Below are 17287 nucleotides of genomic sequence, written 5' to 3'. Positions count from 1 at the left end.
GAAATCTTCATGTATCCAACAATTATCTGCTCTTTCCAAGCAGTTATTCCAGCGGTATCCAGCAACAAACCAGAATAGTGTTCGGAGGTCAATGTGAAGTCCACATCAGTTTCACCGAACTTAATCTGAGTTACCTCAGTATCGACAACCATCTTCCATGTCGTCTACGTCCCGTTCGTATTCCTTTCTTACCCCGTAACTTATTACCACCCACCCAGAATTGCAGAGATCGAAACAGTTTGGACAACCGCCATGCCGCTCTTCACGTCTTCGAAGATCGCCGATATTAATTGACAGACACAGTCGTTACACGAAGGGAGATGTCGGAAATACAGATATGTCTAGTTATCGCTACTACATCAAACACTGCTGAGCTCACGATATAAGAAAAACTTAACAGTGAAGGCCTTCAATGTATCTTCAATGTATATGCCAGTCTATATGCTCAATTACATTCGTTCGTTACATTAGTTACATTCGCATTCAAATCGTTCGAAAAGAAACCAACTGATTTTATCTGTTGACAAATTGACGCAAAACTGTATCAGTTCAACTTTGGCGTTTACAGTGACTTCATTTGTCACAATTTAAACCTTTTGATAGAGTTTTGTTCATTACATTGATATTTTTTCATTATTTGAAAAAAGAGAACAGTCATTATGTACCCTCACTTGCAAAATCTATCAGCTTCCGTTCGTGAACTTTAAAAATTACTTAAGTAGTAAGTAAGTAGTAAGTTTTAACAATTTGTATGCCTCGTCATACCAAGTAGTAGATAATGAACCATCTTCCTCGCCTCAACAACTAAATGTAGTTGAAATTTTGATATTCTGTCAAAATTTCAACCGTATGAAAAGTCCACTTAAAATGAAAGAAATCCAAATTAATGTTCTGAATTCTTCTTTCTCGATAATTATGGCCACAGAGACAAGTTGGGATGATAATGTTAGAAGCGAGGAAGTATTCGGAAATCGTTTTAATGTCTTCAGAGATGACCGTAATCTTCACAAATCCCATAAAAAATCGGGAGGCGGCGTCCTTATTGCTATTAATTCATTAATAAATTCAGAACATATTCCAACAACAGAATTCGACGAGTTTGAGCAAGTGTGGGTCAAAGCACTTATTGCGGGAGAGATACATATATTTGCATCTGTTTACTTCCCCCCTGATCGTGCTCAACTTAGTTGTTATGAGAAATTCTTTGAAGTTGCTGAAAATATTTTATCTTCCTTTGCACCAGAATCAAAAATCCATATATACGGAGATTTCAATCAACGAAATGTGGACTTTATCACTGATTCTGAAAATGAATTTATCTTGCTTCCAGTTCTTGGTGATAATAAGACTCTGCAATTTATTTTTGATAAAATAGCCGGTCTTGGGTTGAATCAAATAAACAATGTTCAGGATTTATTTAGAAGTGTGGAAAACATTGAAGTAGCAGTGACGACTTTTTACTCGATGATCAATGAAATTATAGAGCAGGAGATACCAAGAAGACGAAAAAGGAGAAATATGAACACAAAATATGCGATTTGGTTTAATCAAAGCATAAAGAATCTAAAAAATAAAAAACAGAAGGCACATAAATTTTATAAGAAATACAAATCTGACGCTAATCTCCAAAAATATCTGAACATTTGCGAACAGCTCAACTCAACTGTTAAAAGCGCTTTTGAAGATTACAGCTTAAAAACAGAGTCGGACATAAAATCTAACCCGAAAAGTTTCTTTAATTACAAAAAAACAAAATTAAAAAGCAATGGTTTTCCATGCACCTTGACGATACCGTGGGGAATGACCCAGAAAAAATTTGCAACATTTTTTCAAGAAGTTTATATTGTAACAGCTGAGGAGGACCGAGATCGTGACTTCTTTGCATTTCTTCCAGAATTTCCATGTGATGTTGGAGTCAGAAAACTAACATACATTGAAATTTTTGACGCACTAAATAAGCTCGATGTCTCGAAAGGGCCAGGTCCTGACGGAATTCCACCGATTTTTATAAAAAATTTGGCATCTGAATTAACTCATCCACTTTTATGGCTTTTCAATACGTCATTGGAATCAGAAAGGTTCCCAAAAATATGGAAAAACTCTTTTCTTGTACCAATATTCAAATCCGGTAATAGATCCGATGTAAGAAATTATCGTGGAGTAGCAATTATTTCTTGCATTCCAAAACTCTTTGAAGCCATAATAAACCAAAAACTTTTTCAACAACTAAAGACACGAATTACGAATAAGCAACACGGTTTTTTCAAAGGACGATCAACAACAACAAATTTGCTGGAATTTGTCACATTCACTTTGCATGCAATGGATAATGGTAATCAAGTTGAAGCTCTATACACTGACTTTAGTAAGGCTTTCAATCGTGTTGATATACCCATACTCCTTCTTAAACTTCAAAAAATAGGGATAGAAGTCAAGCTATTGAAATGGCTAGAATCATATTTGACTGACCGCACCCAAATGGTAAGATTTAATGAGGAAGTTTCAAAACCAATATTTGTTACATCCGGAATTCCTCAAGGCTCTCATTTGGGGCCACTTTTGTTCATTTTATTTGTTAATGACGTTTGCGTTTTTCTTAACAGTGTAAAGGCACTTATCTACGCAGATGATATGAAACTGTATATGGAAATAAAGAATGAAGAAGACTCTCAAACATTCAAAAATGAAGTTGACATAGTTTATAATTGGTGCACTAAGAGTTTATTACATCTCAATGTTAGGAAATGCACTTTGATTACTTTTACAAGAAGAAGAACACCATTGAACAATGGTGTTATACTGGGTAATCAACCCATCAGTAGATGTCAACGAGTAAGAGACTTAGGCGTGGTCTTAGATTCGAAACTAACTTTCGTTGATCATTATAATAGAATCATCCATAGAGCAAATAATATGTTGAGCTTCATCAAACGCTTTAGTTATCATTTCCACGAACCGTACACAATGAAAACATTGTATATTACATACGTCAGATCAATTCTCGAATACTGTAGTATTGTATGGCCCCCCTACATAACTTCACTCGAAGACAGAATTGAATCTGTACAAAAACAATTTTTGTTATTTGCACTTCGTAAACTAGGCTGGTCTTCATATCATCTGCCTCCATATGAATGCTGTATTAGCTGTATGCTAATCAATATGAAAAGCTTAAAAGAACGTCGGAACTCTGCCATGATTCTATTTATCATTGACATCATAACACAACGAGTGGACTCAGAAGAAATATTAGGAAACCTGAATTTTTACGCACCGATTAGGAACCTGAGAAACCCTAACATTTTTTACACAGATTATCGAAGAACGAATTATGCCAAATATAGTCCTATTAATCGTATGATGAGCCTCTGTAACGAACACAGTGAAATAATTGATGTAACCATGTCAAGATCAATGCTCAAAGACTGTCTGAATAGCATAAGATATCGTTAAATTTCACTGTAATATTTGGGCAGCATATTTAGTCTACACTGGTTTGACGAAATAAATAAATAAAAAAAATGATTCTGTAACTTGTTAAAATCGTCTTTTAAATTAAACGAATAAATTATCCAGCCAGCTCTCTTTAGATTTTTAGTTTTAAGTAGTATTAAGAATGTACCGGTCTACAATTTAGATTGACGACAATAAAAATAAAATAAAAAAAGGGGAAGGTGCGAGCATACGGGCTTGGGCTCGAAGTATGAATAAAAAGAAAATGCCAAAAGTTGTTTAATAGTTTTTATTGTACTGTCTAAAATTTTCAAAAGTATCGGTCTACTGGGCGAATTTCTACAGTTTTTTTCCGTGATGCAATTTTATGTGACACACCCTTTACAAATTACACCTCATAATGGCAATATTTATGGGAAAGGCTATCGAAAGAGAGAGTTAAACAGTGCAGTTGGTTCGGTGATCGTTGTCATTTGAATCGTTTTCGGACAGTGGATGGGAGTATAAATGACGAATGCATTTGGTGGTACTGGTTATGAAATTTGGTCCAGTCGTTTCACAAATCGAATGATTGAACTTTCAAGGTCATAGAAATATGAGGGTCTAAAAGGATCTGTCTGGAGATGCCGGGTATCGATCCCGGTGCCTCTCACATGCTAAGCGAGCGCTCTACCATCTGAGCTACACCCCCTGGATATTAGTGGATTATTCGATAGAAGCACCAATGCTGCACTAAGCTAAGTATATGACTTGTTTTATTTAGACATTGCGTAGCGTAGGAAAGTTTAATCCTTTCACTTTTTCGATTAACTTCGCTACATGGCTTCAAGCCGTAATACGTGACACACATATAAAATTTTAACCAGTTTGTGTCTTACATTTGTTTGGCAGCTAAATATGTACTGCGTTTACCCATAATTGTGGCTGCAGAAATCAAGGTGATTACTTAGTAGATTATCACTAAGGCAGGGGGTGTAGCTCAAATGGTAGAGCGCTCGCTTAGCATGTGAGAGGCACCGGGATCGATACCCGGCATCTCCAAAATTTATTATAAAAACTTCCAAATTAAGAAATAATCATTGAAAATGGTGAAAAAACTTCAATAAAAACAGACTGGAATATTATTAGCAAGAAAAGAGTTTTTTTTCAAATTTGGCCAATTACGAATTTAATGCCAACTCGACTGGCCATTGGCAGCACCTTCATAAATTGTAGTGAAACGTTGTGGGTGTGAAGACATTGGTTATTTAAGCAACTTCATATACTTAAAACCTCCATAAAATATGAACCAAAATTTTAAAAAAACTGCAGTGAAAAAAATATACTTAACTCTACTCAATAACCACAATAAACTCAAACTCATTTTTTTCTCGACAACGTTCTTTTTAAATTATCAAAAGAAAAACATGAACATAAATATGGATAGCCTATACAATAACCAACAAGTCATAAACGCATCAAAACAATTACAGGTAATCCTAATTTTGCCGCTCGTTTGATTTCCCTGGGCATCGAATTGAAAAAAATGTGTTCCTTTGTATCAACAAGTTCTGCGACCTACTGAATATGAAGTAAGGTGTTCTTGCATCATCCGCGTTTCTAGTAGTGTATCTATGAACATCACTTCCTCTTTCAATTCGATCACACAAATATCGAGGCAGCATACCGTTTAAAATTTTGAAGATTAACACCATTGTCAAATAATTAATTCTTTTCTTCACAGATAGCCACTGTAGCGCGTTCAACATCAAACTAGAGGAAATCAAACGCATTACCTTATTTTGCAAACGCTGCAATCTCGTTAATTGTGTATTGTTTGCAAGGAATAGGATCGACGAGCAAAATATGTGGTGAGATCAATGATTTATATAACTTAATTTTACTATTTATTGTCAACTCTTTCTTCAAACGACACAAAACGCCGTACTTTTTGGCAATCTTCTTGATAACAATTAATTAATATGAGACTTGAAAGTTAAATTGTCATCAATGATAACTCCTAAGTATTTGATTTCTCTCACGCGTTCTAGTGTCTCACCATCTATTTTAAAATTAACGTCAATACTGGAGTTTGCTGAAGAAATTAGCATGTATTTCGTTTTGCCAACATTCAATTTCAATTGTTTGAATTTAAGACACTGAGCCAAAGAATGCAAATCTTCGTTTATGTGTTCCTCGGTTTCTTTTATATCCTTAGCTGCGATGAACAGGACAGTATCATCCGCGAACAAATTAATGTCACAATATCGTAAAACCCGTCGTAGATCATTTATATATAAAGTAAACAAAATGGACCCTGAGACACTTCCCTGCGGCACCCCGAGTGAGTTGCCGATGGGATCGGAAAAAGAATCATTAAAACGAATCTTTTGAGTTCTGTCGCACAAATAGCTTTCGAACCATTTGTACAACATTCCTACAATTCCATTGCGCTCCAATGTTTGTAACAATAAGGACCTAGAAATTGCTTCAAAAGCGCGTTTAAGATCCAGAAATACCGCAAATATAGTCTCTTTCGCCTCGATATTCTCTTTCCATTTTGCTAACACCAGATTCAGAGCGGTTTCACAAGAGTGTCCCCCTCGATATCCCGACTATTCCGGTATTAGCAAATTGTTATTGTCTACAAAATGCATCAGCTGGACTTTCACAACAAGTTCTAACATTTTTTCTAATATGTGCAACATGTTAATAAGGCGGTACTCTTCGGCTTTATTCGTCCCATTCATTTTGGGGATCGGAATCACAAGGGATTTCTTCCAAACCTTTGGCACGTGTCCATTTTGTAGAGATTCATTTATTAGGTCCATTAGATCGTGTCCAATGACATGAAAGCAATCTAGTATCAGCGTTGACATTATCGATACCAGCCGATTTTTGCAATGAAAAACAAATATCTCTTCACTCAGCAAAAGTGATGGGTGAAAAACAATCCAGTCTACAATTAATATTAATCGGCTGTATTATTTCGTCGGGTTCATTGACCAAGTCAATACTTTGGTTGATCAGCAGAACACTATTGGCGAAATAACTGTTGAATTTATCGGCAATAGTTTGGTCTGACTGCTCTTCTGACCCTTCGAAAACTATGGATCGCGGTACACTATTTTTAGAATTTAATATTTTTTAATAATTTCCATAGTTATTTGCTATTACTTTGATGTTCATCGATTTTCCTCAGTATATATTCACTTCTAGTCTTTTTCAGGCTTTGAAAAAAATATATATATATATTTCGCGCGGAGGTGTACCTACTCCAATCATTTTCTAAATTTGACCTTATAAACTTTCTGTACTTTTTATCCCTTTTGCGTTTCAGACGCAGCAGATCAAAGAAGTACCAGCTGTTCGAATTTTTTAATTCAATATATTTTTCAACCACTAGTTTATTGGTACACTCTTTCAGAATATCAGTCAGCACAGCTGCTTTATAATTCAGATGTCCCGTCATTGCTGTAAAATCCAGGCTTGTCGACACAAGCTGAGACATGGCTCCTTTGGAATATCTATTCCCGTTTTTTGACGTGGGACTACGTCTAACCGGAATATATGGGGGGTAAAATGAAAACATAAACACTGAACATGCAGGAAAAAATGCTAGATTTCGAATGCTTATAACTCGAACATTTTCTACTGGATCGGAAAGATGTTTGCATCAATTGATAGGGAATATTTCTACGCATCTATCGCAATTAATAAAATGTTATTTTTCATTAGATAAATAATTGAATAACTGTAAAATGTTAAGCGTTATCTAAACGTCCTAACTGCCTCGTTTTGATTGGCCCGATTTACGGTTTCCCCAACACAGACTTCAAAACCAAGCAGCGTTGGGGAAATTGGAATTGAAAATACATGAAAGTAGGGGGACTTTTGTTCTCTCCGAAATATGTTCCCTAACACAGACTTCAAAACCAAGCAGCATTGGCGAAACCGACATTGCAAATACATGAAAGTAGGGGCAGCTTTTGTTCCCACCGAAATGCGTTTCTCTAACACAGACTTCAAATCCAAGGAGCGTGGGGAAGTTGGCATTGCAAATACATGCAATTCGGGGGCATTTTTGTTCCGACTGAAATGTGTATCCCTACCACAGACTTCAAATCCATGGAGCGAGGGAAAATTGGCATTGCTAATACATGCAAGTCGAGGGCAATTTGTTCTGACTAAAATATGTTTCCCCAACACAGGCTTCAGAACCAAGGTGTCTAGGAAAATTGGGATTGCAAATTCATGCAGGTCGGGAGTATTTTTGTTCCGACTGAAATCTGATTACCTTTAAAGACTTCTAAACCAAGGTGTCTGGGGAAATCGGCATTGCAAATACATGCAAACTGCGAGTACTTTTATACTCGTTTGCCTTTGTGCAGACTCGAATGCGTTTCCCTAACACGGTCTCCTAAACTTAGGTACCTGGTAAGATCGTGCAGACACTGGAGACATGGCATTTGTTCAAACTTTTTACTCACAACGCAAATATATTGATTTCAATTGAATTCGGAAATTGTTTCATTCAATCAAAAATTCAATCAATACATACAAATGATTACTAAGCTAAGGTAGTCCCACGTCAACCTTGCGGTTATATCATAGATATAACCCACCCATTTTTTTATTATTTTTTATTATATTATTTTATATTTTTTTATTATCAACAAAGCTTTCCCACCAGTTTCTAATATTTCTAGAAAGCGCTGGTCACTAGAGCTGAAATAGTCAAGAACCAATTATTTTCAACAGCTTCGTTTAACCGAACGTGATTCTTTTGCATAAATTGCGACACCTCCAGTATGTTTGGAGTGTGTCAAGCAAAAAGCAACTTTATGACCAGGAATATTGTATTGATCATATGATTCTTCATCAATTATGTGAGTTTCAGAAAGAAAAACCATCTGAGGACGCATGTTTTCTACAAGATATCGCATTTCTGCGTAGTTTGTAGGAAGCCCAGCAATATTCAGATAAATTATTGCTAACTTCTTCTCACATATATTTTTTCTTAATTGCTATTTGGTTTGGAAAAAATTCCTTTTTTTCTTATCCAACAGTCTCCGATAGACAAGACACTGTGTGCTATAAGCTGGTTGATTTATATTCAAATTCAGCTTCCGTTCCTCATTAAACTTGCTACAATTTATGCATTTCAATTCATTTGATGAGCACTCAGATGTTTTATGGTTTCCATTACATCTTGAACATATTTGTTCTTTTTCGCAATCTGTACTTTTATGCTCGAATTCTCCACATTTGAAACAGCGCAACACATTAAAGGCCTCAACAACGGTACATTTATTTCACCCGATGCTTACTTTACTAGCAGTCATCAGGCAGTCATCATATGTATTTCCCACATTAAATCTGTTTTGTAAACAGGTTTTCGAAATTTTTTTGTAAATTAATTTATTTATGTTTACTAATTATTGAAATTTAAAAAATTTCACAGGCATCTCAAACTGGCATGTTCGTACTGATGATGATGATGTTTTTTTTTATTGTATTGTAGATTATAAAAAAAAACGAGCGTTATCTACGAAAGTTTGAGCCTCGCGCGCGTTTAGTGGGCCTGGACTAATGTGAATAATGAACACTGGCAGAAAACTGACACACAATGAAATTTTATGTAGGGTCTGAAGTGGAAACTGGAATTGGGATAGCTCATTCAGAATTGTCGTAAACTATCTTTCATCAGATGGTTATATCGGTTATTTCTGATTGTAGCAGATCTCTTTTATGTTCTAAGTTGAAACTTTTGGATATTGGATTCTATTCCCAATCAGTCAAGGATCTTCCCGGGTTGGAAATTTTCTTGACATGCCTTGGAATAAACTTTGGGCCTGAAGTTGAGACTATGACTATGTCAATGTCAATATGGATAGGAACATTGTTTGTTTTTTCGCAGTTTATGCCTATTTTTTAATGTTCTATTGATAAATATTTATGCCTGCAACAGAGCCAGTTCGCTTTGTTTTTGTTTTTATAATACTGGCTTCTTGATATGTTCGAAAATAAGTATTATCTATAAGATAAATCGTCCTGCTCAAACCTTTGTAGGGGTATGAGGTGGGCCATCATCATCATTATCATCATCATTAAAGACAAGTGTACAGTGTACAGTGTATTCGTTTTAGATAATATTAAATCATGAACTTTTGTCAAAGGGGCCAACTTTCTTTCTTTCAACTTCAACAAGCTTTTGAAATATATGACTTTTTTGCAAGGAGCTCCTGGAGAAATAATGTTTTACTCGTAATATTTTTGTGTGAAAATTTGCGGCATTAACATGTTCCTGACATGTTTCTAAATTCTAAAATAAAATAATAAAAAATGCAGAACAAGTCAATCGCGAAAATGTTACACACAAAAATGTTACAATGTTAAACATTAGTAGTTATTTTTCAAAGAAAACATTAAAAAGTTGTTGTTAAGAAAACTCTTTTCCGGTAGAAGTGCCCTTCTTCCGATGTATATTATATCATATATTCAACGCAAAACTCATGAATGCAAATGCAAATTTACGTAGCACAAAATGCGGGTTACTTCCAAATTTGAATTACATTCACGTTTCAATTACGATCATTACAAATATGTCATCTTATTACGCATCTGGAAGACTACATTGGTATAGGTGAGAGAGGGCTCACGATCTCATCGCATCTAAACAATTTTTATCTATTTCTGATTCAGCTCGCATCCAGACAATGCGACTGCGTGCGCGGCATAGATCTTTGAATTTTCATATCGACCCAAGATCACCCCGAGCGTGCAAATGTGCTGTCACTCACATTCCCAGCCGTAAATGATTCGTCAATTACTGCATTAGACGGTAATTGAGAGCTAATGAACATCTATGCATTACTAATTATGACATCAAGGGGCTCGCCGACTGTCCTTGAGGACCAATAATAGCGTTCAATTGTTGGAATTTTGTGCAATTGCATCCGGAGTCCCCCCATAGTGGGATCATAATTGATCACAGATGATCTGTATCGCATTCGTTGCGTGCTGGAGACGGGTTATAACAAAGTGTTTGAAACTACTGCCAGCTAGACAAGTGGGTTCCTCCGAACAGTCTAACAATACTGGAGATCATTTCAATCGGGAACGCCACTTCGATATCATCGGTGCTGTCTAGACACTCTAAAATTATGGTGCTGTATAAACTGTAAGTTCTCTTGATTGAGACATTTCCTCGGTCTAATACTTTCCTCTCAATTCCACTTTTCTTGCAAGCTCTGCGATAGTCCTGTTTAGCGCTATGATGCTCACTAGCGCGCGATATCAGCGTTACATTTGCCAAGTCATCGAAGAAGATTGGTGCACACTAACGAAAGTCTACATCACGTCACGCACCGATCTGCGAGGTTTGCGCTTCCCGGATGATCAGTTCGAGAAAATTCGCATCGGTCAGCATTACGACTTTGCGGATACGGATAGTGTCATCAGTATATTTTCCGCGGGATTATTCCACCGAATGAACAGGGTTCGCTATCTACAGATAAACGCGGTGCGAATGACCGGGCTGGATATTCCAGGTACACTTCTCGAGTTGGATGTATCCAACAATTGGATCAGTCGAATCTACATCGACCCGGATAGAAGCTATGCTTTGAGAAAGCTGAAAATGAGAAACAACCTTGTCACAAGTGTGGCCACCTTCAAGTATTTGAATCAGTTGGAAGAGCTAGACATGAGTGAAAATCTGGTTCATTTGTTGAACTTTGAACTGTTCTCGTTCATGCCTTACATTCGGGTTGTCGATTTCTCCCGGAACCGACTGTTGGAGGTGCGACCGGGCGATTCCAATTTAGTGTTATACTATTTGGAAAGTTTGGATTTGGCATACAACCAGTTGATTGGATTGGATCTAAAACTTTGGACATTCCCATCGTTGCGGATGCTGAACGTTACGGGCAATCCGTTCCAGAGATTGGATTATTTCGAGGTGCGACGAGCTTTCCCGAGGCTCCGAAGAGTGACCTATTGAGTGATGGTGTTCTATTACATGAGATTAATAGAGAAAGATGAATCGGTCGCCATATCACGATAAGAGTATATTAACGACGTTTTTTTTCTAGAATTTTAACAGGACATTGTTATTGATGCATAGTTAATAAGCAATGTTAGACAAAAAATCCATGATAATATAGTGTGTTTTACTCAGTTACGAAATTGAAGTGCGTAATAATGTATCATTCAAACTATTCACTCATTCTAGTATCATTTCAACCTTCTAAATTATAGAATCGTTAATCAAAGTGAAAGCAAACAAATACAGTGGAGCCCCGATTTTCCGTGGAATATCATGACAAGGTCATCGCGGATAATTTCGTTTCTCCTAAGTTGGTTTAAAGTTTCCACTGCCGTCATTTTGATAAGGCTGACTACTTCGTAATGTTTTCGAATTTATTTTCCGTTCGACCTTTCCTCCCGTTGAATTTTTCTTACACTGCTGTGTTTCATGGGAAGCTTTATCATACACATGGTATGCTGCCACTGGGGCAACAATACTATAAGAGTTGAACACCCGGATATCCGATATTGTCGCACATCCAGAAGCACTCCGTTGTGTTATTCCATCGTTTTTTTTTTATTATTTTAACTGTATTATAGTGACTTTCAACTCATTTGGCTGGTTCGTCACTTTTACTTCCATTTTTGGAAGAATGTCGGGAGTGAGAATTGAACTCGTGACCTTTAGCGTGAGAGGCATGGATGTTACCACTACGCCAGATCGCCTCCATTATTCCATCGTTTCATCAAGCCGTTCGTACACTACGTCGGACATTCAAAGAAATGTTTGTCTACATGGGCTGAAAAGTACCGGGATTTTTAATGGAAACAATGGTTTTTTGGACAAAGCTGTATTTATTCCTCAACATAGTTTACTTCTTCATTCTTCGGCATAAGCTTCGAGTAACCGGTCATGTGCTGTGAGCGTCTCCGTTAAAGCATTGTTTTCGGTTACCGTTGGCTGTTATTTTTTTTTATCGCCCGGGTGTGCTTTTTTCGCGCGTTTTCGAACTGTTCGAGATATCGTAAAACGCAGTGTGAACTCGGAATTAGTGAGAAAAGCAGAATCATCAAAGCCTGGCAAGGCCAGCCGGCTTTCAGTTTTCGCCGATTTGTCGCCATCGCAATCGAAGTCGGACATCGGTGCTCAGTTGCACGCACACAATACCAGCGCGATTCGCTGTTCACTTACAGCAGTGTGAAGGAGAGCATCACTTCTTAGTGGTGTGTGATAGTGCCGAGCGCTCAAGCGCTCCGATTGAGAAGCAAGCAGCGGTTGCCAGTTCATCAGCACTGGGTGCATTGTGGTGAATAGAAATAAATAAGATATAAGATTTTATTTTTTTTATTTTTTTTTTTATTTTTAATTATTATTATTATTAAAACAAAATATTAGATTAGAGGTACCAATTACGGAATGGCAGAAGGAGGGGGAGGATCTCCAGATATGGAGATCTCTGATGATGACTCCCCTCTGGTTGAAAAAACAAATAAAGGAACAGCGAAGACACTTAAACGCGTTCCTACATCAGAGGATGTTTCGTCCGGGGACGAGTCTGCTAACTCTAGCAAGCCCCCCTCTAAAAAACCTGCAAATATCTCCTCTCCAACCCCCCTCGCTCCTACCCCAGCTCAGATTTCGCCTCCCCATCCTGTTGTCCCCGATCCCCTTCAATCCTCGTCATCTCCTTCTCCTCCTGTTGTCTTCTCTCCACGTGTCAAGGTCTATCCTGAAGATGCACCTGGAACTGGTCCGTGGGTTGTTTTCTTCAGGCCTAAGCCAAACGGAAAAGCACTTAATGTTATTCAGATCATGAAAGATCTGGCAAGATACTCCTCCGTGACAGAAATTACGAAGGTTAGACCGACCAAACTGCGTGTTGTCGTGGCTGATCGGAAAGACGCAAACGGTATTGTCGTCGACCAGAGGTTTACCCTGGAATATCGTGTCTACGTGCCTTCCCATGACGTAGAAATCTCGGGGGTGATAACCGAAACGGGTCTGACGTGCAAATCAATTATGGAAGGAGATGGCAGATTTAAAAAGCTGCCTTTGATTAAGGTTAAAATCTTAGAATGCCGACAACTCGGCAAAGTCTCCCAGGAAGGGAAAGAATCGAAATTTACGCCGTCCGACTCGTTTAGAGTCACTTTTGCTGGCTCCGCCCTCCCTGACTACGTTATGGTGGACAAATTGAGGCTACCGCTGCGACTCTTCGTGCCAAAGCCCATGACTTGCCTGAAATGCAAGTCAGTTGGTCATACAGCAGCTTACTGCGCCAACAAGGAGCGCTGTGCCACTTGCGGAGAGCAACATGTGGACAAATCCTGCAGTGCGATTGAGCAAAAGTGTCCATATTGCGGAGGAAATCCGCACGTGCTCTCGGCTTGTGAAACTTACAAGAGTCGCTGGGAGAAGCAGAAGCGCTCTTTAAAGGAACGCTCGAAGCGCACTTTTGCGGAAATTTTGAAGGGCGCTTCTCCATTGGCCCAACAGCAACAACCTTTAACCGCAAACAATGTCTTCGCTTCGCTGCCAGTTGACGAAATGGAAGCGGATACAGCTAACGAGGGCACACCGTACATCTTCCAAGGGAATCCCCGGCGCAAAAATGTGACCACTCCCAAAGTTCAAAGACAAGCCCCTCCGGTTATACCCTCTGTTAGCATGCCTAAAAAATCGAGTGCAGCGGACAAGCAAAATCAGGTTCCTCCTGGCTTCCGTGGGAATAATTCACCTTTGAACGACCCAGCACTCGAAGGGACATCAAAAACCCCAACTGTCCCTATTTTACCGACCAGTTCAACTTCCCAATCGGGATTTATAAAGTTGACTGACCTTGTGGCTCAAATCTTCACATGCTTTAATGTTTCCGACTCCATCAGAACCATTGTCATATCAATGCTTCCAGTATTAAAGACAATTTTGCAACAATTGATGCAAACATGGCCCCTCCTTGCAATGATTATCTCTCTTGATGTCTAATTCAAATAGAGAGATCGGAGATATCACTGTTTTACAGTGGAATTGTCGTAGTCTTATCCCTAAATTGGATACATTCAAATTTTTAATTCATAACTTCAATTGTGATGTTTTTGCTCTGTCCGAAACTTGGCTTTCTTCGCGAGATGATCTCTCTTTCCACGATTTTAATATTATACGCTTGGACCGTGATGACAGATACGGAGGGGTGCTATTGGGGATCAATAAGTGCCACTCATTTTTTAGAATTGACCTTCCACCTATTGGAGGGATCGAAGCTGTTGCTTGTCATGCAAACATCAGAGGCAAAGACCTCTGTATTGTCAGCTTGTATTGGCCTCCGAGAGCTGCGGTTAGCCACAAGCAACTTGTTGACATGTGCTCACTCCTTCCTGAGCCACGATTAATCTTGGGAGACTTCAACTCTCACGGAACTGCCTGGGGGGAACCGTACGACGATAATCGTTCATCGTTGATATATGACCTTTGTAACAGCTTCAATATGACCGTTTTGAATACTGGGGAAACAACACGTGTACCTAAACCTCCTGCTAACCCAAGTGCTCTTGACCTCTCGCTTTGCTCGAATTCACTATCGTTAGATTGCAAGTGGAATGTAATCCAGGACCCCAACGGTAGTGATCACTTGCCAATCAAAATTTCCATCACCATTGGGTCGAATTTTTCTGAATCTATAAACATGGCATATGACCTCACAAGACACATTGACTGGAAAAAATATGCGGACGCGATTGCTCTAGCCATCAATTCCAGAGATGGTTTACCTCCATTGGAGGAGTATAACTTCCTTTCTCGTTTGATCTATGACAGCGCGGTTCGCGCTCAAACGAAACCCATCCCAGGCTCCACTATTCGTCGAAGGCCTCCCAATCCATGGTGGGATAGCCAATGTTCCAAGCTTTATCAGGATAAATCGAACGCATTCAAAGCTTTTCGGAAACGTGGAACCCCTGAAAATTTTCAGACGTATTTGGACCTTGAAAATCAATTTAAAAACTTGATCAAAGGGAAAAAACGTGCTTATTGGCGAAATTTCGTGGGAGGTTTGTCACGAGAAACGTCAATGAAAAAATTATGGAAAGTGGCTCGAAACATGAGAAATCGCTCTTCATCCAATGAAAACGAGGAATATTCACATCGATGGATTTTGAATTTTGCACGGAAGGTTTGTCCTGATTCCGCTCCTGTGCAAAAAATTGTTCGAGATATACCACAAGATAGGTGCGATCTTGATTCCGAGTTTTCGATGGTAGAATTCTCTCTTGCTCTGCTTTCATGTAACAATTCTGCTCCGGGATCGGATAGAATTAAGTTCAACTTGCTGAAAAACCTCCCTGATGTGGCGAAACATCGCTTGTTGAATTTATTCAATCGGTTTCTGGAGAATAATATTGTTCCAGATGATTGGAGACAAGTACGAGTTATAGCTATTCAAAAACCCGGAAAACCCGCGTCCGACTTCAATTCGTACCGCCCAATAGCAATGCTGTCTTGTATACGGAAATTGTTGGAGAAAATGATCTTGTTTCGCCTTGATCGATGGGTTGAAACGAATGGCCTACTCTCAGATACACAATATGGGTTCCGCAGGGGCAAGGGGACGAATGATTGTCTTGCGTTGCTTTCTTCAGAAATTCAAATGGCTTACGCCGGAAAAAAACAAATGGCTTCAGTATTCTTGGACATAAAGGGGGCCTTTGATTCTGTTTCAATAGAGGTTTTGACAGACAAATTACACTCTCGGGGTCTGCCGCCTCTATTGAATAATATGTTATATAACTTGCTTTGTGAGAAACATTTGAACTTTTCTCACGGAGATTCAGCAGTAAGTCGGGTCTCTTACATGGGCCTCCCCCAGGGCTCATGTTTAAGCCCCCTTTTGTACAACTTTTATGTAAGCGACATCGACAATTGCCTTACACAAAATTGCAGCCTAAGACAACTTGCAGATGATGGAGTGGTCTCTGTCGTAGGATCAAACGAATCCGACCTGCAAGGACCCTTACAAGATACTTTGAACAATTTTTCAGCCTGGGCCATTGGTCTAGGGATCGAATTCTCCACGGAGAAAACAGAGATGATGGTTTTTTCTAGGAAGCATAGACCAGCAAAACCAAAGCTTCAACTTTTGGGTAAACCGATCACTCATGCTATGTCATTCAAGTATCTTGGGGTCTGGTTCGACTCCAAATGTACTTGGGGGGCCCATATTAGGTATCTGAGTAAAAAATGCCAACAAAGAATAAATTTTCTCCGTACAATTACCGGCACCTGGTGGGGAGCCCATCCCGAAGATCTTATAATGTTGTATAGAACAACTATTCTCTCAGTGATGGAGTATGGCAGTTTCTGTTTTCAATCAGCTGCCAAAACACACCTCATTAAACTCGAGCGAATTCAGTATCTTTGTCTCCGTATCGCGTTGGGATGTATGCCCTCAACGCATACCATGAGTCTCGAGGTTTTGGCAGGCCTACTCCCACTAAAAGATCGCTTCAATTTATTATCTCTTCGGTTCTTCATCCGGTGTAAGGTCATGAACCTATTGGTGATCGGAAATTTTGAGCGGCTGATCGAGCTAAATTTTCACTCCGGATTCATGAGTTCATATCTTGAATTCATCTCCATGCAGGTTGATTCTTCTTCGTATATTCCCAACCGTGTTTGTTTCCCTGACTACATCAATTCCTCTGTGCATTTTGATCTGTCCATGAAGCAAGATATCCATGGATATTCAGATTACCAACGATCGAGGATCGCTCCAACGATCTTCGATGAAAAATATAGGGGTATCAATTGTGATAATATGTACTTTACTGA

At 38.7% G+C, this 17287-nt stretch overlaps 1 protein-coding gene and 2 non-coding genes across 3 annotated transcripts; 2 read left to right on the top strand and 1 right to left on the bottom strand.

Annotated features, from left to right (window-relative positions):
* Positions 1–4071: 4071 nt before the first annotated feature.
* Trnaa-agc (transfer RNA alanine (anticodon AGC)) lies at positions 4072–4144 on the bottom strand. The gene has a single exon. It is a non-coding gene; the product is annotated as a tRNA-Ala (tRNA).
* A 277-nt stretch (positions 4145–4421) lies between these two features.
* Positions 4422–4494, top strand: Trnaa-agc (transfer RNA alanine (anticodon AGC)). Its single transcript has one exon. It is a non-coding gene; the product is annotated as a tRNA-Ala (tRNA).
* Positions 4495–10453: 5959 nt separating this feature from the next.
* On the top strand, positions 10454–11622 carry LOC129768875 (leucine-rich repeat-containing protein 40-like). Its single transcript, XM_055770813.1, has 2 exons — positions 10454–10615; positions 10684–11622. The coding sequence occupies exons 1-2, from the start codon at positions 10599–10601 to the stop codon at positions 11435–11437; spliced, it is 771 nt and encodes a 256-aa protein (XP_055626788.1). The 5' UTR covers positions 10454–10598; the 3' UTR covers positions 11438–11622.
* Positions 11623–17287: the final 5665 nt, after the last annotated feature.

This window comes from Toxorhynchites rutilus, chromosome 2 (genome assembly GCF_029784135.1).
Source record: "Toxorhynchites rutilus septentrionalis strain SRP chromosome 2, ASM2978413v1, whole genome shotgun sequence".
NCBI classification, from domain to species: domain Eukaryota; kingdom Metazoa; phylum Arthropoda; class Insecta; order Diptera; family Culicidae; genus Toxorhynchites; species Toxorhynchites rutilus.
This window is presented reverse-complemented; position numbering and strand designations above follow the sequence as displayed.